This window comes from Ictidomys tridecemlineatus, chromosome 5 (assembly GCF_052094955.1).
Source record: "Ictidomys tridecemlineatus isolate mIctTri1 chromosome 5, mIctTri1.hap1, whole genome shotgun sequence".
NCBI classification, from domain to species: domain Eukaryota; kingdom Metazoa; phylum Chordata; class Mammalia; order Rodentia; family Sciuridae; genus Ictidomys; species Ictidomys tridecemlineatus.
Window position 1 is genome coordinate 12,179,621 of NC_135481.1, and position 25,984 is coordinate 12,205,604.

The window sequence follows — 25,984 nt, forward strand, 5'->3', positions numbered from 1 at the left end:
GATTGTTAAATGCTTCCTTAATAAGTAAAATTACAGTATTCCTATATTAAAAGCTCCAAGAATATGTGGCAGAAAACAATGAAGCAACAACCACCTCAGGAATGATTTTGAATCTTAGGTGAGCCTTAGTCTTCTGTACTGCCAAAATTTAGCCATTATTCATTTATTTAACAAATATGTATTTAAAATTTTTTTTTTTAGTTGTAGACAGACACAATGCCTTTATTTTATTTATTAATTTTTATGTGGTGCTACGGATCGAACCCAGTGCCTCACATGTGACAGGCAAGTGCTCTACCACCGAGCCACGACTCCAGCCCCAATCATGTATTATTAGTATTAACAACAACAGCCCCTCTTTGAGTGCTTACCACTTGCAGGGCACTATTCTAAGCATATTACATGTATTAACTCAATTGATCCTGACAACAGTGTTGCCAGGGTTGGTATAATTATTATTCTCATCTATAAACTGAGAATAATAATTATATCAATGAGGAAGTTACTTATTTATACACATATAGTAATTTGAAGAGTTAAGATTTGAATCCAGGTAGTCCAACTCCAGAATCTACATTCTTAATCACTATTATATGTCAATGTCTACCAAATGCCTAGTGCCTTATAATATAGCTATTATTTTTGTTTTGGAGCATGAATAATAACATATTTAGAAGTTCCCAATAGTTAGCTTTACTCACTCTCTAAGGATTCTAATAATTCCACTATTAGATTACCCCTTCCTCCTAGGCCTTTTTCTGAGTGATGACAAAGAGATTTTTAGCTACTATGTAAAGATGTTAATTATCTTCAGGGATATACATCAGAGGTGGGTACGTAGTAATGAGTGGGTGAAATATCAGAACTAACTAAAATAGAGATCCTAAGAAGAAAGCTGTTATCTTTTAAGGAAGGATAGAATAGAATCAGTAGTAATAAGTAAGCAAAAGCTTTTCATATCTAGGACAAAATAAAGGGGCAAGGAAGAAGAATCATAAATCTTGACTTAGGAATGGATGGCCTGGAGCAGAGGCACCGTCAGCTCAAAAGGAGTGGTAGAAATGTCTCTTGTGGCTTTGCTTCTATCTGCTAAAAAACTGATATGGATAATTAATGGATACTGCAACTTTAGTTTGGAAAACTTTGAATTTTCTCACCATTGCATTACCAAGGTGTTCAGTTTCTTATACCTTGTCTAATTGACAATAATCATTCTAAATTTTTCATTTTCCGTAACTATATTCTTTGTTGTTAATCCCAAAGATGCATAAAGATTTTAGTTGAAGTAATATATTAGACTTTATTATGTTTGCTTTATGAAGACACCTATATAAAAATTAGCTTTTTATTTACATTTGGGTAAAATTTTATTAACGTAGCTCTTGATATAATGCTAAAATAATATTATGGACAACTTTTATAGAGTCATTTTCTTAGAAGACACTATACCAGTTGAAATAATTGGATACTTGTTATGCAATGGAATTAAAATCAGTCAATATCAATTTGAATGTACTTATATTCTGTATCTTTTTTAATATTTTTTTTTAGTTATTGGTGGACACAATATCTTTATTTTTATTTGGTGCTAAGGATTGAACCCAGTGCCTTATGCATGCTAGGCGAGCGCTCTCCCTCTGAGCCACAATACCAGCCCCATATTCTGTATCTTTATATTCTTTATTCTGGTGTCATGCTTGAGATTTTTTTTTTTTTGAAATTTTTTTTAATATTTATTTTTTAGTTCTCGGCGGACACAACATCTTTGTTGGTATGTGGTGCTGAGGATCGAACCCGGGTCGCACGCATGCTAGACGAGCACGCTACCGCTTGAGCCACATCCCCAGCCCATGCTTGAGATTTAATTTGTTTCAATTCCTGCTTTAGGTGGCAGTTATTATATAGGGGACCACTCTTTTGCTTCATTATCAAAGTTAGCTTTTAGATGGAATGAGAGGCTGGGGTTGTAGCTCAGTGGTAGAGTGCTTGCCTCGCATGCATGAGGCGCTGGGTTCAATCCTCAGCGCCAATAAAAATAAAAAATATGGAATTACAAGCATTAGACAGAGTAAGAAGCATACATGTTGGGGAAACAAGCATGTATGAAGTGAGAGGCCAACGTTCTCAGCAGGCTCAGATGGGGCTTGACAAGTCTGGTCTAGTTCTAGATTGTAAAGATTACATGGAATCATATCTCTGGTGTAAACAATTGCAGAGAAAAATTCACTGTTACAGACAAAGCCAGTTTATTTCTACAATTTTGGGAGAAATTCGGACAGTTATATAACAAAATTCTAAATACTAGATACAAAAGTAAGACAGTTAACTGTCTCCCTAACAGCTTGCCAGCTATCCCCAACTATTATCACTGAAACTTGTGGCTATAGAACATAGTAAATAAAATTAATAATTTAATAATTTTCAAATTCCACTGACTTGTTAGACTTATATATAGCTGGATATTCTTTTAAACAGATGTAGCAGAGATAAGACTAGATGATTAATAGTCAGTATTTAATATGCTAGTTGCATACTTTCCGCTTTTCTTTGGAACTGAGGTCTTGGGATTTAGGTTGATGTTCTGTATGTTCTATAAGGCACTTTCATCCACGTTTCCAGTATCAGACCTTAGCTCTTTGGAAGATATAATAGTATTTACCATTAAAATGTAGTGATAATTTTAGCCAGGTACGCTGCTACTTGCCTGTAATCCCAGCAGCTCAGGAGGCTGAAAAAGTAGGATTTCTAATTCAAAGCCAGCCTCAGCAACAGTGGGGCACTAAGAAACTCAGTGAGACCCTATCTCTAAAGAAAATACAAATCAGGGCTGGTGATATGGCTCAGTGGTTGAGTGTCCCTGAGTTCAATTACCGTACCAAAAAAAAAAAAAAGTAGTGATAATTCTTTTTCTTTTTTTTTTTTTAAAGAGAGAGTGAGAGAGGAGAGAGAGAGAGAATTTTTTTAATATTTATTTTTTAGTTTTCGGCGGACACAACATCTTTGTTTGTATGTGGTGCTGAGGATCGAACCCGGGCCGCACGCATGCCAGGCGAGCGCTACCGCTTGAGCCACATCCCCAGCCCTATAATTCTTATTTACATTTTCTGTACGATTGTACAATCTGGATTTATTGTATACCTTCCTGACGACAAACATTAATGTTACTTTTCTTTTCAGATATATTGTGTATTTCCTTCAGTAACTTACTAACGGACGTTAAAAAGAAGGGCGTGGGGATGATCAATATTTTTTACTAAACATATATTTTTGGGTATTCTATCTTGATTTGTAGAATTAACTCATTATAACCCAACACCTCCTTTGAGCCCAGAACTGCCTGGTAGTTGCCAGAAAGAATTCAAAGAGAACAAAGAGCCTTCTCCAAAGACAAAGCGAAAGCGAAGTGTGAAGATTAGCAACGTGGCTTTAGATTCTATGCATTGGCAAAATGACTCTGTCCAAATCATAACAAGTACTAGTGATTTAAAGAGCATGGATGAATTTCTTCTGAAAAAGGTACACTTTGCTTGCTGAGTTAAGCCTCTGAGCAGCTTTGATTATGGATGGATATATATGTATAAAAATAAAATGTGCTCTTCAGAGATGGTTACATATGCTTCAGTAAGTTAGATTGTTATTTAGCAGAATATAGAATATGCATTAATCCAACTATATAGATGGGATGTAAGGTTTTAGGCTTTATTATTGACTTCCAGTTCACTATAATTGCAACATTCAGATATGAAGGTAAGGCTTGTCCTTGGCCATTTGGAATTGTTCTTATGGTAATAGAACAATAAAATCATATAGTGTTCACAGGGACCTTAGAAATTATCTAGTATTAATAAAAGTTTGCTTATATAGTCATACTTTTACCTGGGTTGTATCATAAGAGCCTGTGGCTTCCACTTTCATGACAGGCATTGTTGAAAAGACAGTATAATTCAGCTTTTGCATTTGCCTCTTTTTAATTAGTTGATTTTATACATTTCTTTCTGTTGCCTTCAGATGCATGACCTAGATAATGAGGACAGCAAGAAGGATACACTAGTGGATGTTGTATTTAAAAAAGCCCTAAAAGAATTTAGGCAGAATATCTTCAGCTTTTATTCATCAGCATTGGCGGTAAGCTAGACTGTTAGCAGATATTCATCAATTCAACATATGGAAAATTTAATAATAATTATTTTAGAAGATAGTACAGAGGCTTTATTCAAATAGAGATTTCTCTGTTTCTTGTTTGTGTTTATAGGTAAAGAAAAGTATACCAAATGCCTCACAATTAATACCTTCCCTAAATTTCCTTGAGTAGTTTTTCCATATTGTGAGTATTTTTATTGTCTTTAGGATGTTGATTCAGGTATTTTGGGTATGATTCTTTTTCACCCAGTGGCTCTGTAGTTTTTGACTTCTCAGTCCTTTTAGCTCTGTTGCCAAAGCTATCATTTCCAGTTCTCCTATGTGTGGAATATATTATGCTACTTTTTCCCAGTGGAATTATGACAGCATATGTCCATTGATTTCTTTTTTTTTTAAGTTATTTATGGATCTTTTTTGGTACATTTTTTTAGTTGTCAATGGACATTTATTTTTTTTATCTATTTATATGTAGTGCTGAGAATTCAACCCAAGTACCTCATACATGCTAGGCAAGCGCTCTACCACTGAGCTATAACCCCAGCCCCATAGTCATTGATTTTTGTATGTCATTTTCTGGCATTCAAATTTGTCTTATACTTTCACATAATATTTGTCATATTTTAGAAAATTTATTTTTATTGCTCAGTAATGCTTTGGTCTGTTGAATTATTATTAGTGTTTATAAATTATCTTTTATAAATGATTCATAACTGATTTTTCTTTGTTGTTTTTGTTCAATCTTTTTTTTTTTTTTTTTTTGGTACCTGGGATTGAATCCAGGAATGCACTGAACCACATCCCCAGCTTTTTTTGTTTTATTTTGAGACAGGGTCTCACTGAATTGCTTATGGCCTCAGTAAGTTCCTGATGCCAGGCCTCAAATTTTCGATCTTCCTGCCTCATCCTCCTGAATTGCTGGGATTATAATCATGCCCTACCACATTCAGCCTTGTTCAGTAGATTCTTCAGTTCATTGTGAAAAGAGAAATCAGAAAAACTTTTTAGTGTAAACTCTACTTTTTTATTTTCATCAGCATAAGGTTTTTATTTTGTTTGCTTGTTTTGTTGTTGTTTTGGTACTGGGGATTGAACCCAGAGACACTGTACCACCGAGTTATACTCCCAGCCTTTTTTCCCCTAAGTTGCCAGGGCTGGTTTCAGTCTTACGATCTTCCTAGGTAATGCATAATAGTGATTTTCTAACACTGTATCAAAAAAAGGTTAGTCTCTAAATCTGAAGAGGGAAATAAATTTTAAATATTCACAATAGTTTTTCATTATTGAAAAGCTTTTTTTTTTGTTTCTTATAAGATTCCAGATTCATTTAAACAAGTTAGAAGGAATTCCATTTAGATACTTTGCAAGTAATATTGTGGTTTTCTAAGGATGCCACTCTTCTTCAGATAAATAGAGATAAAGAAGGTTACCTGTTATGTCATTAAGCAAAGAATCAAGTATTCTCTACAAGTATTTATTTAGAGAGTAGAACTATTTATTTATGTCTCTCTTACTTATTTCCCCCAATTTTGGGGGAAATAAGTAAGAGAGACATAAATAATCTTTAGAGATAAAATTAAAAATCTAGATGTAAGGGAGCAGTTCTCAGGTTTTGTTTATTTATTACATTGTTTAACTGTTAGGCTTTGACTAAAACTTAGGAAGTTTTATTTTTATATAAACTTAGAAGTTTATAGATACCACATGACTTCATCAGCCTGCTCATGAAGAACTTCATCAGATCCTAATTTTTATTCTAAATATTACCACTAAAAGTTTAATCAATTTTCTGTATTTAAAGAATCTCTTCATAAAATTTTATATTTCTTCTATTTTTTATTAGATGGATGATGGTAAAAGCATACGGTATAAAGACCTCTACGCACTGTTTGAACAGATTCTGGAAAAGACCATGAGGCTTGAGCAGCGTGATTGGAGTGAATCTCCAGTGAGAGTTTGGGTCAACACTTTCAAAGTGTTTTTAGATGAATACATGAATGATTTCAAGACTTCAGACAGCACAGCCACAAAGGTAAATGTGTGTGTGTGTGTGTGTGTGTGTGTGTATGTATATTCTTGTTTGATTCTAAGAATTTTTTAATATATATCTTTATTTTATTTATTTATTTTTATGTGGTGCTAAGGATTGAACCCAGGACCTTACACGTGCTAGGCGAGTACTCTACCACTAAGTCACCACCCCAGCCTCCAATTCTAAGAATTTTTAAGTTTCTCTCCTGAATTTTTTTTTCATGATCTTACTTCTTCATTATTCACAGGTGTGTTGTTCAGTCTCCAACAACATGTGTTTAGTTTCTATGGTTTTTCTTGGTTTTAATCTCTAATTTCATTCAATTATGATCTCATAAGATGTGAAGATTTAAATATTTATATTTGTATTTGCTAATTTGTGGCCTAAGGTACGGTCTTTTGTGGAGAAAGTTGAGAATGATGTGTGTTCAGCTGTTACGAAATGAAATGTTCTGTAGATTTGGGTCTGAAATGTCTCTGCTGATTTTATTACTAAATGGCTCTGTTGGTGAGAGAGAAATGTTGAAATTACCCACTATTACTGTTGGGGGATCTGTCTGAGCCTTTATATCAAATAGTGTTTATTTAATGTAATTAGTTGCACTGATATTTGTATATAAACGTTATCTATTGTTATATCTTTTTACTGAGTTGTTTCCTTTATCATTTTATAATGACCTTCTTTTGTCTCTTCTGATTGTCTTGAAGTCTACTTTGTTGGAAAGAGAGTAACTACCCTGATTGCTTTCCCGTTTCTGTTTTTATAGAATATTATTTTCCATCCTTTCACTTTTATCCTATGTCTTTGCCTGTGAGGTGTGTCTCTTGTAAGCAACTTAGATTTGGGTCTTGTTTAACTTCTGCATTGCTGGCTTAGTAGCCATCAGTTCTTTTATCTTTTAGTTCATGGTTATCTTGGAAGGTTTATATATCTCCTTTAATTCTAAAGGATAGCTTTGCTGGATATAGCACTCTTGGTTGGGATCTTTTTTTTTTTTTTTCATGAGGACTTGATACATCCTTCTAAGACCTCCTGGATATGAAGGTTTCTTCTACGCAATGTTGTTATTCATACTGGTTTACTTGATATTTATCTCTTGAGGCTTATTCTGTATATTTGGCATTTAATTAAAATGTGTCATGGTTTAGTATCTGGATGCTCATTTCATTTCTAAGGTTTGGAAATATTTCTGCTATTATTTTACTAAATAGGCTTTCAGTGCCATTAGCCTGTATCTCTATTTATTCCTCTATACCAATGATCCTTAAGTTTGGTCTGTTAAAGCTGTCCTACAGTTCTTGTGTACTTTGATTATCTTCCCTCAGAAGATAGTTTTTTATTTTCAGTGAAATGAAAATCTAACACTAGAGAGATTTAAGTTATTTCATGCCAAACTATGGAGACTTCTTATTGAACCTTCCTGATACCCCATACCCATACCCCCTCTATGTTTTTCTGAACATAGAGGATAACCTCATTAACTTACCTCTGATGCAAATTAGGGAGGCTTCTTCTGTTCTTGGGTGTATTTGTTCACCTATTTACTTTTTGGAGGGAGAGCCCCTGTTTGTAGCATAGTGATCAGATCTTTCCCTGGTTGGGAATGTTCTCTTGTGTGCCCACCTGTAAGAAATGCTTTATGCACCCAGAACTACCAAATAGGTGTGAGCTCACCCATGTAGATTTCAGGGTGCATGGCAACTTGTGGCAGAACATGGTGGCCCAACAGTCATGGTGCTGAGTGGCTCATGGGAGGTAAAGGGTAGCTGCCCCCAGCTAGGGCTTGCACATCTGTGGGCCTGCCTCTTAGCATGCTGGGCTGTGACCAGTATCTGTGGAGCATGTATATGCAGGCTACCTCTGGCAGGTACAGCACTTCTGGGGCTTGGGTGGTGTCTGCCAGCTGCTGAGGCTTGTGCAATATCAGGTCCACATCATTCTGCTTAACATTCTGCACCCAACATCTCTGGGTGCACATTCCTGGGCTGCTTCTATGTGGCAGGCATCTGAGGGACACTTCAGTGGCATATACAGTGTTTCTGCCAAAGTTAGCTACCGGGACATGCACAGAGGCTGCTCTCATCTAGGTGCAATCAGTGGTAGCCAGTGTATATGGGGTGTATATCTGTGTGCCACTCCTGTTTTGCATGGTACTACTGGTGCACAGGGTGATTCTTCCTACTGGGGCTTGTGCAGCTACTGTCATGCCTAGCCATTGGCAGGCTCATGTCTGTGTGTGCTCAGGAGAGGGTCTCTCACACAGCTGTGGCTAGCAGCTGGTGCATTTGCTGCTCCCTATGTACCATACTCCCTGAGAGTGACTTGCTTTTTTGCTCCACTCTACCACACTTTCCACTTGTTGGGGTGGTGGTGGTATCAGCAACCTTCAGATAACAGTGATCCCTCTACACATATTAGTCTAACAGTTCATTTTGAAGGCATTTGCTATAATGCTGTGATAGTGTTTGCTACTCTCTGTAGATGGGATAAAGACTGTGTAGATTTAATTCCTTCTAGTGAGACAGGCTTAGTTATGGTCTTTACAATATGGCTGCACAATTTTCCCCAACAATTTGAGATATGTTCTTCACTTCTTGCTTACTAAATGGCTTTGAATCTCCTACCCCAGCTTAACTAGATGACTTTGTTTTCTTCCATTTTTACCAAAGTAATCCTGTCAACTTTACCTTTCCCTCTTTCTCCCTTTTTTACCCTTCCCCCTTGAAAAGCCATGCTCAGGGTTTAGAGTTAAAAAATTCTTTCCTGTTTTCTGTTCCAGGAACTAAGACTTCCAATTCTTTCACTTTCCAGTATTATGTCTTATTGCATTCCCTTTGTCATCCACCTCTCTGATCAGCTGTTCTCTCAATGCTTCATCTCTGAACTGTGGAGAAGCTGAAATTTCTTGCCTAGCTTTCCCTTCCCTTCCTTTGTTTTTTCTTTTTGGCCATCCTGGGAGATTGAACCCAGAATTTAGATAAGGCAGGTGTTATACCACTGAACTACATGCCCAGGCCCTAGGCCTTTTAATTTTATTTTGACAGTCTTTAAAATTTTTTTTTATTCTTTTTAGTTATACATGACAGAACAAGGTATTTGGACATATCACACATACATGGAGTATGATGTCTCATTTTTGTGGTTGTATATGATGTGGAGTTACACTGGTCATGTGTTCATATATGAACATAGAATACATCTTATTCATTCTGTTGTCTTTCCCAATCCTATTCCTTCTCCCTCCCCCCAACTCTGTCCAATCTGGTGGAACCCCCCCTTGCCCCCGCAATGTGAGTCAGCATCCACCTTTAGTTTGAGAGACCATCCGGCCTTTTTTTTGGGGGATTAGCTTATTTCACTTAGCATGATAGTCTCTAGTTCCAAGCATTTACCAGTAAATGCCATAATTTCATTGTTCTTTAAAGCTGAGTAATATTTCACTGTGTTTGTATACCACATTTTCTTATTCATTCATCTGTTGAAGGTCACCTATGTTGGTTTCATAGCTTAACTATTATGAATTGAGCTGTTATTAACATTGATGTGGCTGAGTCACTAAAGTATGCTGATTTTAAGTACTTTAGGTATATGTACTGGGGAGTGGGATAATGGTGGTTTCATTTCAAGTTTTCTGAGGAAATCCATACTGCTTTCCATTATGGTTGCACCAATTTGCAGTCCCACCAGCAATGTATAAGTGCATCTTCTTCTCCCACATCCTTACCAACATTTATTGTTACCTGTTTTCTTGATAATTGCCATTCTGACTGAAGTGAGATGAAATCTCGGTGTAGTTTTAATTTGCATTTCTCTAATTGCTAGAGATGTTGAACATTTTTTTATATATTTATTGACTAGTCATATTTCTTCTTCTTTGAAGTTGTCGTACAGTCTTGCTAAGTTGCCCAGGCTGGCCTCAACTTAGGATACTCCTGCCTTAGTCCCACACCCAGCTTATTTACAAGTTTTAAAGGGCAGATTTATATTTTTCTGTACTAGGGTTATCAGGAAATGTTATATGTAAAAGAGCATTTCCTTGTTCCAAATGATAACTTACCTTTGTAGTAGAGTTTTTCATACCCAAAATGTGGAACATTTTAAAAATTAATCACTTGATTAATGATTAAAATAATTTAATGAATACTGGTGTAGCTTATGAACAGAAGCAAGGTTCAAAAAGAGTCTCAAATGGGCATGGATCTAAGGCAGGAGAATCCCAAGTTGACAGCCAATCTCAGTAACTTAGTGAGACCCTGTCTCAAAAAATAAACAAGGACTTGGGAATGTAGCTCAATGATAGAGTGCCCCTGAGTTTAGTTCCCATACCAAGAAATAGAAATAAAAAAGAGAATAATCTCTAAAGTATCCTTGTATTCTGATGCTTTATTAGCACTGTGTTTTACCAACTTAAAATGTTCTCAAATTTGCTTATTAGCATTATACTTCTTCCTCTTGAAGAACTGTACCTATTGCACAAACAGCTCAATGTTTGCAAAGAAGAAAGTATGTTAATCTTTGTTATCTCAAAAATAACATTTATCCCCACCCTTTCTGCTAGGTGCCAAAAACAGAAAGAAAGAAAAGAAGAAAAAAAGAAACCGATTTGGTAAGTTATAACCTGTTTTTCCTATTACAAAACAACAATTTTTCAGGATAATAGCTTGAAACACATAATAGAGTATTTCTTTTTATATATTTAAGGAATAGGCTTGCCAGGCATCTAGAAGTAATAATATATGTCTTTAGAAAAATTTTGAATGACCAATGTGCCATGCTTTCAGTGACTGGATTTGTTTTCAATGGTGGCTTACTAAAAGGCAGAAAACTGAAAATGTTTAGTTATTTTAAAGGTAAAATTATGATCTCTTTTCTAACTAGATCTAGTTTGGCCTTTTTTAAAAAAATATTTTTATTAGTTGTTGATGGACCTTTATTTTATTTATTTACATGCGGTGCTGAGAATCGAACCCAGTACATCATATATGCTAGGCAAGCGCTCTACCACTGAGCCACAACCACAGCCCCTAGTTTGGCTTTTATTGAACACCTCATGTAGGTGGAATCTCATATGGTTTTTGTATGTGGCTTCTTAGCATAATGGTAATTCAACAGTTAAAATGTTCAGAAAATGCGAACTGTTTCCCAAGTGACTATACCATTTCAGAATCACACCTGCAAAATTCTGAAAGTTCCAGTCACTTCACATCTCACCAACCCTTGTTATTGTCTATCCTTGGTGATGAAGTAGTATTATCTTACTGTCCTTTTAATTTACATTTTTCTCATAAGTAATGGTGTTAAAACATGTTTCCATATATCTCTTGGAGGATTGTACTTCTTTGCTGAAATGTTTGGTCAATATATTGTCTGCTTTTTAATTGGGTTGCTTAATATTTGCATATAACCTTTCTTTATATATTCTGGATGGATGTTCTTTATCAGATATATAACTTGCAAATATTTTTTCTGAGTATAGCTCATTATTATTTTTCTTTAATTAATAACTCATATCAATTGTACATATTAAAGGTTTTCCTGTGACATTTCCATACATGCAAATATTGTGATGTGTTTGAATTCACCTTTCCCAGTACCCTTTGTTGCCCTCTTCTTTCTTTGCACTTCAAGTCCCTCTTCTATTTTTAGGTCATCTCTTTTTCTCTCTTCAGTTTCCACACAAGAGAAAAGGTGTGATACTTGTCTTTCTTTGTCTGTCTTATTTTGTTTAATATGATTATCTCCATGATATCTTCATCCATTTTTCTATGTACATTTCATTCTTCCTTATGGCTAAACAATATTCTATTGTGTAATATGCTACAACATGTGGAAATGTTTCCCATAGGTTGTCTTCTAGTGGTTCAAAGTTTCAAGTCTTACATTAAGGTCTTTATCCACTTTGAGCTGATTTTTATACAGGGTGAAAGGTAGCAGTCTAATTTCAACCCTCTACATGGGTATGTCTTGTTGTCCCATCACTGTTTGTTGAAGAGGCTGTCTTTCCTCCTGTGTGTTTTTAATATCTTTGTCAAAAATCATTTGGCTATAGATTCATGATTTTGAGTTCTCAATTCTGTTCCACTGTTTGATTTTATGCCAATACCATACTTTTTTTTTTTACCATGGCTTTGTAGTATATTTGAAAATTTTATTTATTTTTCTTGCCTAATTGCTCAAATGCTTTCAATTGATCATAGACTTTTTAGTAAATGAATGGGTAAAGAAAATGTGGTGTATATATTCACGATGGAATATTACTCAGCAATAAAAGAGAATAAAATCATGGCATTTGCAGGTAAATGGATGGAGTTGGAGAATATGATGCTAAGTGAAGTTAGCCAATCCCTAAAAAACCAAATGCCAAATGTTTCCTCTGATACAAGGAGGCTGATTCATAGTGTAGTTGGGAGGGGGAGTATGGGGAAGATTAGACAAACTCTAGATAGGGCAAAGGGAGGGAGAAGAAGGGAGAGGGCAAGGGGGTAAAAAAGATGGTGGAATGAGTTCGACATCATTGCCCGAAGTACATGTGTGAAGACACAAATGGTGTGAATATATACAACCAGGGGAAAAAAAATTTCTCCCCTGATTTCTTCAATGACCTATTATTCTTCAAATGTGTATTGTTCAATATCCATGTGTTTATATAGTTTCTCCCTCTGTTTTCTCCCTCTGATTTATAGTTTTGTTTTGTTATGATCTGAAAAGATGCAAGAAATTATTTGTTTCCATGTATTAGACTTGCTTAATTGCCTGAAAGTATGATCAGTTTTGGAAAAAGTTTTATGAGCTGATAAAAAGAATGTGTATTCTGCAACTGTTGAAATATTCTATATCTATTGAGTTTATTTGATTTCTAGTGTAATTTAATTCTTATTTTGTTTTGTGTGTATGATTATCTATTTATTGGTGAGAATTAGGTATTAAGTCACCTACTTTTGTACTGAGGTCTATCTTTTCCTTTATGTTATGTCTAGTAATGTTTGTGTTGTAAGATTAAGTGCTCCAACTTTTAGTCCACGTATTTTTACAATTGTTATACTTTCTATATAGATTGTTCCCTTTATCAATATATAGTGACTAGCTTTGTCTTTTCTGCCTGATTTTGGCTTGAAGTGTGCTTGTTGGAGATGAGTATAACTATTTCTGCTTTATTTCAGATTCTATTTCCTTACAAAATCATTTTCCAACCTTTTACTTTCAGTCTGAATGTCTTTGCTGATGATGTCAGTTTTTTGCAGGCAGCAAATTTTGGGGTCTCGTTTTTTAATCTGCATCTTTCAGTTGGAAAATTAAGGATATTATTGAAAAGTATATGCTAGATCCTATCATTTTGTTGTTTTTCTTCTGGTTATTTTGAATAATATATGTTGATTACCTTCTCCTTTATTTGTTGTGGAGATTTGATGGTTGACTGAATTAACCATGTTTGATTTATTCCTAATTCTCACTTGCTTATCTGTTCTTCTAATGAGATTTATACTTTCTTAAGCTCTCATGACTGTACTTATCTTGCTAGGTATAAGAGTCTTTCAAGTATCCTCTGTACTAGTTTGGTGGTCATGCATTCCTTTAGTTTATGCTTTTCTTGTAAGGTTATTATTCTTTCTTTGATTTTGAAGGATAACTTTGGAGGATCTAGTTACATAGGTTGAAGTTATTTTCTTTTTGAAATACATCATTCCATGCTCTACTGACCCTTAGAGTTTCTGAGAAATCTGTTATTATAATGGGTTTGTCTTTGTGACTCAGTACTTTTTTGTGAAGCTTTAAATATTCTTTTCTTATTCTGTACTTTGGGTAGTTCAACTGTAAGAAACCCTGGAGATTTCTTTTTTGGTCATGCCTATTTGGAGTTTTCCTATATTTGAATGGTATCTTCAATAATAATACTTAAATAATAATATTCTGCTATTATTTCACTGACTGGCTTTTTTATACCTTTAACCTGTATCTCAAATTCCTTATCTATTTCTATTATGTGTGTGTTTCATCCTTTAATGATTCCCCATAGATCTGTATGTTCTGTTCTTATAACTGTCTTAATTCCACTTTAAATTCTTCATTCCACTTTAAAATCTTAGGAATAATCAATTACTGAGTGGAGCCATATTGCCTCAATTTTTTTTTTCATATTTCTTTTGTTTCTCTGGTGTGATTTATACAGCTTTTGAGTTAGAAATATCTTCCACTTTTTTGTGAGGTTCTTTTAGGGAGCAGCTTTTTTGTTTTTTTTTAAATGACATTCCCTGGGAAATTATTTGTTGTATAACATTGAATTTAATTCCAAATGGACTACTTAGTTTCGTTCCCCTGTGGCTTTTTTGGCTGTGATTTTTTTGACAAAAAAAAAAATGCTATTTCAGACCCTGAATGACCCACTCTTTCTGTAGCTCTCATAAGAATGGGGAGCCAATGGAAGAAACGTTGTAGATAGCAGAGAATATGGAGTACACTCTCTGTGATTACTACTTTATTCTTGTTAGCAGCAGGCAGCCTTAAAGAGTATATGAGTGAGGTGTGCTGAGGTACCTCACAGGTGTGGTATCCACAACAATCATCCTATTTCTCTCTGTTTTTTCTCTGGGAGTGAATGACCAGGAGTGAGACTTTAGAGCCACTCCCCAGCTATGCCTGCTCATGACTAGGTGATTGGCTGGGGCCTTTTATGTCCTCCAGTCTTTACTGGAGTTGAGGTGCCAACTAAGGTTTGAGTGGGACTAGATTGTGGCTGGATTGGAATACAATTTCTCTCACTTGGGCTTGGGGGCACAACTTAGCAGCAAATCACCAATACCATGCTTGAAGCATTGGGCTCAATCCCCAGCAATACTCAGAAAGAAACAAGCAGCAGTGACAACCACAACACCAATGTAAATAGAAAAGGAAGGGACAAAAATAATATGGGATAAACTAAATAGTTTAGAAAAAGTTAAAAGTTTTTGAAAATTACCATTAAATAAAAATGAAAAGGGAGAAAAGATGAAGAAGAAAAAGATCCAATTAAAGAATTTTTAAATGGAGGAAGGAAGAAAATATTTAAAGGGGGAGAAAAGGGAGGATAGGAATGGGAAAGACAGTGGAATGAATTGGATATAACTATCCTATGTTCATATATGAATACACCATCAGTATTAACTCCACATCATGTACAACCACAGAATGAGAAATTATATTCCATGTATGTATGAATGTCAAAATACATTTTACTGTCATGTGTAACTAAAAATACCAAGAAAAAAACAGGGTAAGAAAAAGAAGAAAATTCAAACCAAATAGGTATAATCAAAAGAGTCTTAATAAAAAATAATAATTTTCTGTAACCAAAGTGGTTAATTATAAGAGTGGATGTTCATAGCCGGGGCTAAATAGATCTTTCTGTGATCTTGTATGTTATATGTCTCTTGGAGACAGCATTGGCTTTGGTTTATTCGTTTTTTTTTCTCTTATGCTGCTTGCCAGGCAACCAGCAGAAGGGTTTTGTAATTGGAGCCAATAGTAATACTTATCAGCTGCCCTGCTGGCCATTATGGGCTAGGGCAGAACCCAGAGCTTTTCCTGGCAGAGATTTATTACAATATTATTTGCTTTCTGCATTCATAGGACAGAGCTGATATGGTAGCTTCAGTGCATCAATGTCTCCAGCACTTTTTTTAAAAAAAAAGTCAGGGCAGGGAAATGCTGTGAGACTATAACTATCGGGGCTGCAGTGACAGTTACCACATACACTCCACAACTCTGGTATTCTAATACCTAGCAGCCATTGTGGAATCACATGGTGGCTAATTCCCCCAACTCCCATAGTTAACTTTCTAAGTTGCTGGTTCTAAAGAGAAAGTAACTTTGGTACTCTTAGATGTTAGAGTGGTTTCCTGCCACACAGGACTCTCAGCAGTTTAGTTAGAGAGACTATCACCCGGAGCCAAAGTAGCTCTCAAATCAGATGTTCACGGGTTCAGTCTATATGTATTTGCTTTGGGTTCCCAGGGTCAAATAAATGTAGGGACCTTTGACATCCAGAGCAGCAAGCTCAGACAAGACCCATTCAGAATGATTCCCTGCTACAGCACCACAAGTATATGCTGGGAGGTAGGCGGAATGGGCCAGAATGGTAGGTGGATCCTCAGGTCCACTGTCTTTTCTCAGACTGTCCTTCTGCACTGTGCTGAGTCCTGTGCTACCTATGTTCTCCGAGTCTCTCCTCCTTTCTTTCACCTCTACCCTCATTCTCTACTGTACTGCCACATATTTAGCACTGAGCACTTTGTTTTACCCTCTCTTCACTATCCAAAGTCTCTGTCTTCTCCATTGAACTTCAGTATTTTCCCACATTTACACACCTCGGTGGTTAGCTGCTCTCCATTTGTTTTGATTTATATCTTAAGAAGAAGCCAGTGAGTGCTGGTTGCCTTTAATTTGCTATCTTGAGTCCCCCCACCACTTTTTTTTCCATTAAAGTTTTAATTTTTTTTCCTTAAGTTTTAATTTTCTTTGGCAGGAGGTATTAGGAATTGAACTCATTGAGTTGCTTAGCGCCTCATTTATGCTGAGGCTGGCTTTGAATTTTTGATCCTCCTGCCTCAGCCTCTCAAGCTTCTGGGATTATAGGCATGCACCACTATGCCTTGCAAGTTTTAAATTTCAGTGAAACCCAGAGCAATAGATTTTACAGAACATTAGAGTTCATTTGTATGTTTTTTTTTAATTTTATATTTTAAGTAGCCCTTAATAACCATTTGTCAAGTTTTAATATAGAATCATTGTCTGAAAAGATTATTAAAATATTCCTACATTGTCCAGTTTCATATCTCTTTTCTTCCTATATTTCAAGGTAAACTGCATGCTGCAAAAGTTTGAGGCAAAAGTGGATATAAGAATCTAGGTATCTTTCATTGAACCAGAAATCAAAGAGATCTACAAAAATATACAACAATATTTTTGTCACTTTTTGCTTTAAAGATATAATTATCTTTAATTAAAATATTATTTATGTTAATGTGCAATGTTTGTTAAATGTAATTGAAGTAATACATTTAACTTTTTAGTTTTAATTTCTAGGATATTTATTAAAATATTTTGGGATTATAAAGGCAAATAAATTTGTGAACTACTGCTTTTGATTTAACATCCTGACTCACATAAGTCACATAAGATAGCTGTTATATTTTATTCATTGCTGTTTTTCCTTCCCTGTGGTACTGGGGATTCAATTCCAGGAGCACACTCTACCACTGAGCTACATCCCCAGTCCTTTTTAAAAAAATTATTTCCATTTTAAAAGAGTCTTACGATGTTGCCCTGTCCGGCTTTGAACTTTCCATTCTCCTGCCTTAGCCTCCCAAGAGGCTGGGGTTACAGGCATTTGTCACTGTTCATGGATATTTTTCATATATGTTGGTCATGTTTATCTAGATCGTTAGCATTTAGAAAACAAGGGCCATATGTTTTGTTTCTAAAGGATCATAATTCTCCCCCTGGAATAAGTGTCCAGTGAAAGGTTAGTAAGGGATTGATGTATTTCCCATTTGCCTACAATGTTAGGGCAGCATTTAATGTGTTGGCTCTCTTATAAATAGCTTAATTTTTCATTCAGGTGGAAGAGCACAATGGTCACATTTTTAAGGCCACCCAATATAGCATCCCTACATACTGTGAATACTGTTCTTCTTTAATTTGGATAATGGACCGAGCCTCTGTTTGCAAATGTAAGTATGAAAGATTTTTGAGGAATGCCACCCTAGCCCCTAATTATCCTTTTAACCAGTTTTAGTAGTCTTTGTTATACTTTCACAACCTGAAATTACATTAAAATATTTATGTGTTTTCTTATTTGTCAGTCTCTTATACTTAGGGTCAAGAATCTTATTTATCAGTGCCATAAGAGTTCAAACACATAGTTACAGTAAATGTTTATCGGGTAGATGGACCTATAGATGAATGAATGAATTCTTAGTTTATAGCCAAAAAGGTACATTTTATACTACACTCCCCTTCAACAGAATATGTGAATTCTATAATGTGAATAGAGACTTTTCATATGTCAGTTGGGTTCTGACTAATAGTGGATCTTTTGCCTCTTATTTTAGATATATACTTTGGTGCTATCAGTAATTCTATGAGGCTTTGCTTTTGCTAGATGGCCTGAGATAAATAAAGGGAATATTAGAAAAGAGTCCAGTATGACAGAATAAAAGTTACGTTTGCCAGAGCAAAATCACCACTATTCCTGGATTAGCTCACTGGTTGTATAGTTCAACACCAGTTTTTCTTTTTTTAAAAAATTGAATGCTTCATGAATTTGCACATTTTCATTGCACTGGGGCCATCTAATAATCTCATTCCAATTTTAGTATATGTGTTACTGAAGCAAGTGCTTTTTTCATTTTATTATGACTAATTTAAGAAATTATGAGAATGAAAATAGGAGTAGTTTGAAATGTATGTGACTGTTAGTCCAGTTATTGAAGGTTCGGAGTAATTTCTACTATGACATAAAGCTGAAAGATTGCTTTTTTATAACTAATGTGGGCTTGGTTTGAGTTTTTCATGGAATTAACTTTCTATGTGATTATCCTGGTGATTTCACCAGTGCAGTGAATGTCCCCTCGCCTTCCCCCGACCTTGATCTTGGCTTTGAAAACCCAAAAAGTTACACTTTGAAAGCTTAAAAGGGGGGGATTATTAAGGTGTTGGTATGCTGGAACTGGAGCTGGTGTTTTATTATCTTCCCATTTACAACTAATATACTTTATATTCTGGTTTTCATTTCCTTACGGGTTTTTGACAGTAATGCCATCCTTACCATAATAATAATTCTTAATATGTAATTCTGGTGTTTTAGCAAGTTGTAAAGTACCTGGTGTATAACATGAACACTAATTTATGAATCAAACCACAAAGTAGATAAATATCCTGTTGGAATTTGAGAGAGTTAAGTACAGGAGCAGGACAGGCAATCTTGAAAGAATGAAAAAGCTGTCTCATTGATGGTGGTGAGAAATGTTAGGCATGTTTTCCAACTGCATTTTAAATTCTTTAACACAGAACAGAGTTTATATATGCTCAAATCTAAATAATAAACCTTATTGTCAAAGTAAAATTATAAACTTGATAAGTTTATTAACAGACTTATGAAAATGCTACATTCTTAACCTTTTTTTTTCAGTATGCAAGTATGCTTGCCATAAGAAGTGCTGTCTGAAAACCACAGCCAAGTGTTCTAAAAAGGTAAGAATTTATCACCTGTCCATAATAAACAACAGATCATTAGGTCTTTTGTGACTCATGGAAAGAAATCAAGGCCTCTTTGATGTTTATTATTTAGAGTTCCTAAACTTATGACCACACATACAATAAGAAATTAAATTTATGTCATGATCCAACACATACACAGGGAGATGAGTATGTATAACTGAATTTAATTTTCTGAAATTTTATTACCTTTACTACATATGTGCTAACAAATTGATTTCACAAACCACAATTTTACAAACACTGCTTTTAGAGATTTACCTCTTTAAACCCTCAATCTTTTTAGGAAGGTGAAAAGCTGCAATTAAAAATGAATGAATTTAGGGTCTTAGAACTTAGCCCAATGCTGGAGTACTTGCCTAGCATGCATGAGACTCTAGGTTCAATCCCTAGTACTGCAAGAAAAAAAATTTAACCATGAAGAGCAAAATGCACCAGCATAATTAGAAGGCTAAAAGATACTGACCAATTTACTCTTCGATACTTTATGCTTCCAGGAAGCAACTTTTTTTTTTTAATTCTAGATGTATATTGATATATAATATCACTTCCTTATTTATTAATTACATACTGACAATTGTTGAAATACTATGTAAATATGAACAATATAAATGTACATGCATTTTGTTTATAGCCTATGCATAGAATTTGCATATGTTCCCAATTAGTAGACAAATAAATGCAAAGTATAGAGTCAAATTTTATTTAGGACTTAAAATATAATGAAGGGGAGATGTTTTGCTTCAAGCTAATATAGATTAGCTTGTGGCAAACCAATACTAAAAAAGTCTGTTGGCAAGAGTCAAAACAGCTACCCAGGTAAAATAGACTTGAAGAGATTAGAGATCCTAGAAAAAACAGAATGCAGAGTAGTAAGCCTGTATTTTGTGATACTTTTAACATATGGAATTATTTCACTTTTTGTTGTAGACCATGAAGCCAGTATTTTGGGTAGTGGGCCACATTTAACAATCAGAGAAGCCAGCAGAGATTTTAGCAATCATAGGACCAAAGAGACAAATTTTTGGAGTTTAACTCTGCCAAGACTTGAGGGATCATGATTCATTCACATAGAGAAGTAAGCCTGAAACACAGATTTTTTTCCCTCTCAAGGCATTTTTTTTTATTCCTTTATCTGTGCATGGCAAACAGCTACAAAACTAATCAGAAAAGAATATTGGCATTTTCCACCAGTTATGCACTGCTAAGAAAGGGAAATTCGAATTGTAGTATCCACCATCAAAGGGAAAGGAGCCTAGTCTATACCTCAGACTCAGTGAGACCTCTGAAAAACTATATCCTGTGAATGGGAGTGAACCACTGACAGACCCGCCTTAACAACAACAACAAAAACAAAAAAACCCTAGCAAACTAGTTTTGAAGCAGTTGTTACTTAGATTATGTATTCTTATTCCATTGACCCACCAGAGAGAAGAGGGTAAAACCATTTAAGAGATTACCTCATCCAGAGTCTTCTGTAATATCAGACATAAAAAATGGTACTAATTAGTAAATAAATAGGCAATAACTAGGATTCAGATAACTAGTTACCAGATATATACTTTAAAATTTTTAATATATATGCTCAAATAATAGATAAAAGCATGGAGAAATTTTTAAAAAATAGTTGAGTATATGTTTTGAAGGAATCAATAGGGAATTGTAGAAATAAAAGATGAGTTTAACAGCCATAGCAGAAAAGAAGATTGGTGAACTAAAAGATAGACCAGTGTAACTATCTGGACATAGAAAGTGAAAAGAATGTAAAAATAAAAATATAAATATATGAAACATAGGGAAGAGATGGAAGATGCTTTTTTAAAAAATCTTTTTTATAGTTGTAGATGCACAGCTTGCCTTTATTTTTTTATGTGGTGCTGAGGATCAAACCCAATGCCTCAAGCATGCTAGGCAAGTGCTCTACCATGAGCTACAGCCCCAGCCCGAAGGTTCTTAATTATATGTAATTGGGAATCAGCAAAAAAGGAGAAAGAACAGGGCAGAAGCAACATTTTAAGAGAGAATAGTCAACACATCAAGTCACAAGTTCACAAGTACTTTTAACCTGGACAAATACAAAGAAAACCACACTTAGATGTACAGTGCTACAAACCAAAGATATTTTTTTTCCCTTTTGTTTTTGAAATGAAGTCTTGCTGCATTGCTTAAGGCTGATGTTGAACTCCAGCCCTGCCTCAGCCTCCCAGGTTGCTGAGATTATAGAAATGTACCACCACACCTGGCAAAATTTCTTAAAAGCAATTAGAGGGGAAAGAATAAATACTACCTGGAGGAGCAAAGAAAATCCTGCTCCATTTAGTTGACTTCTAAACAGAAATGTTGGAAACCAAAAGATGGTGGCTTGACATCTTTTAAGAAAAGAAAGTCAACTGCTGGGCATGATGGTGCTTGCCTATAATATCAGCGGCTTGGGAGGCTGAGACGGGAGGATTGAGAGTTCAAATCCAGCCTCAGCAACTTAGTGAGGCACTAAGCAACTGAGCAAGACCATGTGTAAATAAACTATTTAAAAAGGGCTGGGGACACTGGGGTTGTGGCTTAGTGGTAGAGCATTTGCCTCAGATGTGTGAGGCACTGGGTTGGATTTTCAGCACTGTATATAAATAAATGAAAAAAAAAATTCCAAGGTCCATAAGTCATCTAGGAAGTGGTAAAAATACTAAAAATATTACACTTAAATATGTATGGATATGTTTTGTTGCAATCTCCATATTAATGACTAAAAATATATATATATATATATATATATATATATAACTGAAAAATTAATAAAGACAATAAAGTAGAAGAACGAAATACTTGATTAAAGTAAATGAAGGCAAGAAATGAGAGAAAATACATAAAATAGGGTGGACAAAAATAGACATAGTAGAGTCACGTCACCCCATTTGCAGTAGGGGCCGAGCAGAGCCGCCGCCCGCATCGGCAACAGGCCCAACGACCCGCTGGCATGGTAGCCACGTCACCCCAATTGGAGTAGGGGCAGAGCAGAGCCGCCGCCCGAGCCTACAAGGTAGGCAGACCTGCGACCAACTGGCAGAACAGGCCCAGCGGCCTGCCGGTGTGGTAGACACGTCACCCCAATTGGAGTAGGGGCAGAGCAGAGCTGCCGCCTGCGCCTGGAACAGGCCCAGCCACCCGCCAGCGTGGTATCACGTCACCCCAACTGGAGTAGGGGCCAAGCAGAGCCGCAGCCCGCGCCTGCAAGGTAGGCAGACCTGCGACAGATTGGCGAATCAGGCCCAGCAGCCTGCTGGCATGGTAGACACATCACCCCAATTAGAGTAGGGGCAGAGCAGAGCTGCCGCACGTGCCCGAAACAGGTCCAGCGACCCAACAGTGTGGTAGACACATCACCCCAATTGGAGTAGGGGCAGAGCAGAGCCGCCGCCCACGCCTGCAAGGTAGGCAGACCCGCGACCGATCGGCAGAACAGACCCAGGAGCCCACCAGCGTGGTAGACAGATCACCCCAATTGGAGGAGGAGCACAGCCGCCGCCCGCCCCATACACCAACAAGACATAACAATCATAAATATATATGCCCCAAACAATGGTGCAGCTATGTTCATCAAGCAAACTCTTCTCAAGTTCAAGAGTCTAATACACCACCATACAATAATCATGGGAGACTTCAACACACCTCTCTCACCACTAGACAGATCTTCCAAACAAAAGTTGAATAAGGAAACTATAGAACTCAATAACACAATTAATAACCTAGACTTAATGGACATATATAGAATATACCCCCAACATCAAGCAGTTACACTTTTTTCTCAGCAGCACATGGATCCTTCTCAAAAATAGATTATATATTATGTCACAGGGCAACTCTTAGACAATATAAAGGGGTAGAGATAATACCATGCATCTTATCTGATCATAATGGAATGAAACTGAAAATCAATGATAAAAGAAGGAAGGAAAAATCATGCATCACTTGGAGAATGAACAATAGGTTACTGAATGATCAATGGGTTATAGAAGATATCAAGGAGGAAATTAAAAAATTCTTAGAGATAAATGAAAACAAAGACACAACATATCAGAATCTATGGGACACATTGAAAGCAGTGCTAAGAGGAAAATTCATTTCTTGGAGTTCATTCCTCAAACAAAGAAAAAACCAACAAATAAATGATCTCATACTTCATCTCAAAATCCTAGAAAAAGAAGAGAAAAACAAAAGCAAAAGAAGTAGAAGGCAAGAAATAATTAAAATCAGAGCTGAAATTAATGAAATCGAAACAAAAGAAACAATTGAAAAAATTGACAAAACTAAAAGTTGATTCTTTGAAAAAATAAGTAAAATCAACAGACACTTAGCCAGGCTAATGAAGAGAAGAAGAGAGAGAACTCAAATTACTAGCATATGGGATGAGAAAGGCAATATCACAACAGACACTTCAGAAATACAGAAGATAATCAGAAATTATTTTGAATCCTTATACTCCAATAAAAGAGAAGATAGTGAAGGCATCGATAAATTTCTTAAGTCATATGATCTGCCCAGATTGAGTCAGGAGGATATACACAACCTAAACAGACCAATATCAATTGAGGAAATAGAAGAAACCATCAAAAGACTACCAACTAAGAAAAGCCCAGGACCGGATGGGTATACAGCAGAGTTTTACAAAACCTTTAAAGAGGAACTAATACCAATACTTTTCAAGCTATTTCATGAAATAGAAAAAGAGGGAGAACTTCCAAATTCATTATACGAGGCCAACATGACCCTGATTCCTAAACCAGACAAAGACACTTCAAAGAAAGAAAACGACAGACCAATATCTCTAATGAACATAGATGCAAAAATCCTCAATAAAATTCTGGTGAATCAGATTCAAAAACATATCAAAAAAATTGTGCACCATGATCAAGTAGGATTCATCCCCAGGTTGCAAGGCTGGTTCAGTATACGGAAATCAATCAATGTTATTCACCACATCAATAGACTTAAAGATAAGAACCATATGATCATCTCAATAGATGCGGAAAAAGCATTTGACAAAGTACAGCATCCCTTTATGTTCAAAACTCTAGAAAAACTAGGGATAACAGGAACATAACTCAACATTGTAAAAGCAATCTATGCTAAGCCTCAGGCTAGCACCATTCTGAATGGAGAAAAATTGAAGGCATTCCCTCTAAAATCTGGAACAAGACAGGGATGCCCTCTCTCACCACTTCTGTTCAACATAGTTCTCGAAACACTGGCCAGAGCAATTAGACAGACGAAAGAAATTAAAGGCATAAAAATAGGAAAAGAAGAACTTAAATTATCACTATTTGCAGATGACATGATTCTATACCTAGCAGACCCAAAAGGGTCTACAAAAAAACTATTAGAGCTAATAAATGAATTCAGCAAAATGGCAGGATATAAAATCAACATGCATAAATCAAAGGCATTCCTGTATATCAGCAACAAATCCTCTGAAATGGAAATGAAGACAACCACTCCATTCACAATATCCTCAAAAAAATAAATAAAATGCTTGGGAATCAACCTAACAAAAGAGGTGAAAGACCTATACAATGAAAACTACAGATCCCTAAAGAGAGAAATAGAAGAAGATATTAGAAGATGGAAAAATATACCCTGTTCATGGATAGGCAGAACTAACATCATCAAAATGGTGATATTACCAAAAGTTCTCTATAGGTTTAATGCAATGCCAATCAAAATCCCAATGGCATTTCTTGTAGAAATAGAGAAAGCAATCATGAAATTCATATGGAAAAATAAAAGACCCAGAATAGCAAAAACAATGCTAAGCAAGAAGTGTGAATCAGGCGGTATAGCGATACCAGACTTCAAACTATACTACAGAGCAATAGTAACAAAAACAGCATGGTACTGGTACCAAAACAGGTGGGTGGACCAATGGTACAGAATAGAGGACACAGAAACCAATCCACAAAACTACAACTATCTTATATTTGATAAAGGGGCTAAAAGCATGCAATGGAGGAAGGATAGCATCTTCAACAAATGGTGCTGGGGAAACTGGAAATCCATATGCAACAAAATGAAACTGAATCCCCTTCTCTCGCCATGCACAAAAGTTAACTCAAAATGGATCAAGGACTTTGATATCAAATCAGAGACATGGCGTCTGATAGAAGAAAAACTTGGCTCTGATCTACATTCTGTGGGGTCGGGCTCCAAATTCCTCAATAGGACACCCATAGCACAAGAGTTAATAACTAGAATCAACAAATGGGACTTACTTAAACTAAAAAGTTTTTTCTCAGCAAGAGAAACAATAAGAGAGGTAAATAGGGAGCCTACATCCTGGGAACAAATCTTTACTCCTCACACTTCAGATGGAGCCCTAATATCCAGAGTATACAAAGAACTCAAAAAATTAAACAATAAGAAAACAAATAACCCAATCAACAAATGGGCCAAGGACCTGAACAGACACTTCTCAGAGGAGGACATACAATCAATCAACAAGTACATGAAAAAATGCTCACCATCTCTAGCAGTCAGAGAAATGCAATCAAAACCACCCTAAGATACCATCTCACT

The 25,984-nt window shown here is 35.8% G+C and overlaps 1 protein-coding gene across 11 annotated transcripts in view; it reads left to right on the forward strand.

The window, feature by feature from the left end:
- The window catches only part of Myo9a (myosin IXA), a 293,301-nt gene that overhangs the window by 225,966 nt on the left and 41,351 nt on the right, over positions 1–25,984 (forward strand). For 10 of the 11 annotated variants that reach the window (XM_021727982.3, XM_078049353.1, XM_021727978.3 and 7 more), the window contains 6 exons: positions 3,293–3,516; positions 4,009–4,125; positions 5,981–6,169; positions 10,728–10,775; positions 17,763–17,874; positions 19,335–19,396. In XM_021727982.3, the coding sequence (XP_021583657.1) occupies positions 3,293–3,516; positions 4,009–4,125; positions 5,981–6,169; positions 10,728–10,775; positions 17,763–17,874; positions 19,335–19,396 (752 nt within the window). The remainder of the gene's footprint in view (positions 1–3,292; positions 3,517–4,008; positions 4,126–5,980; positions 6,170–10,727; positions 10,776–17,762; positions 17,875–19,334; positions 19,397–25,984) is intronic. The other variant, XM_040275557.2, reaches the window with a different exon arrangement.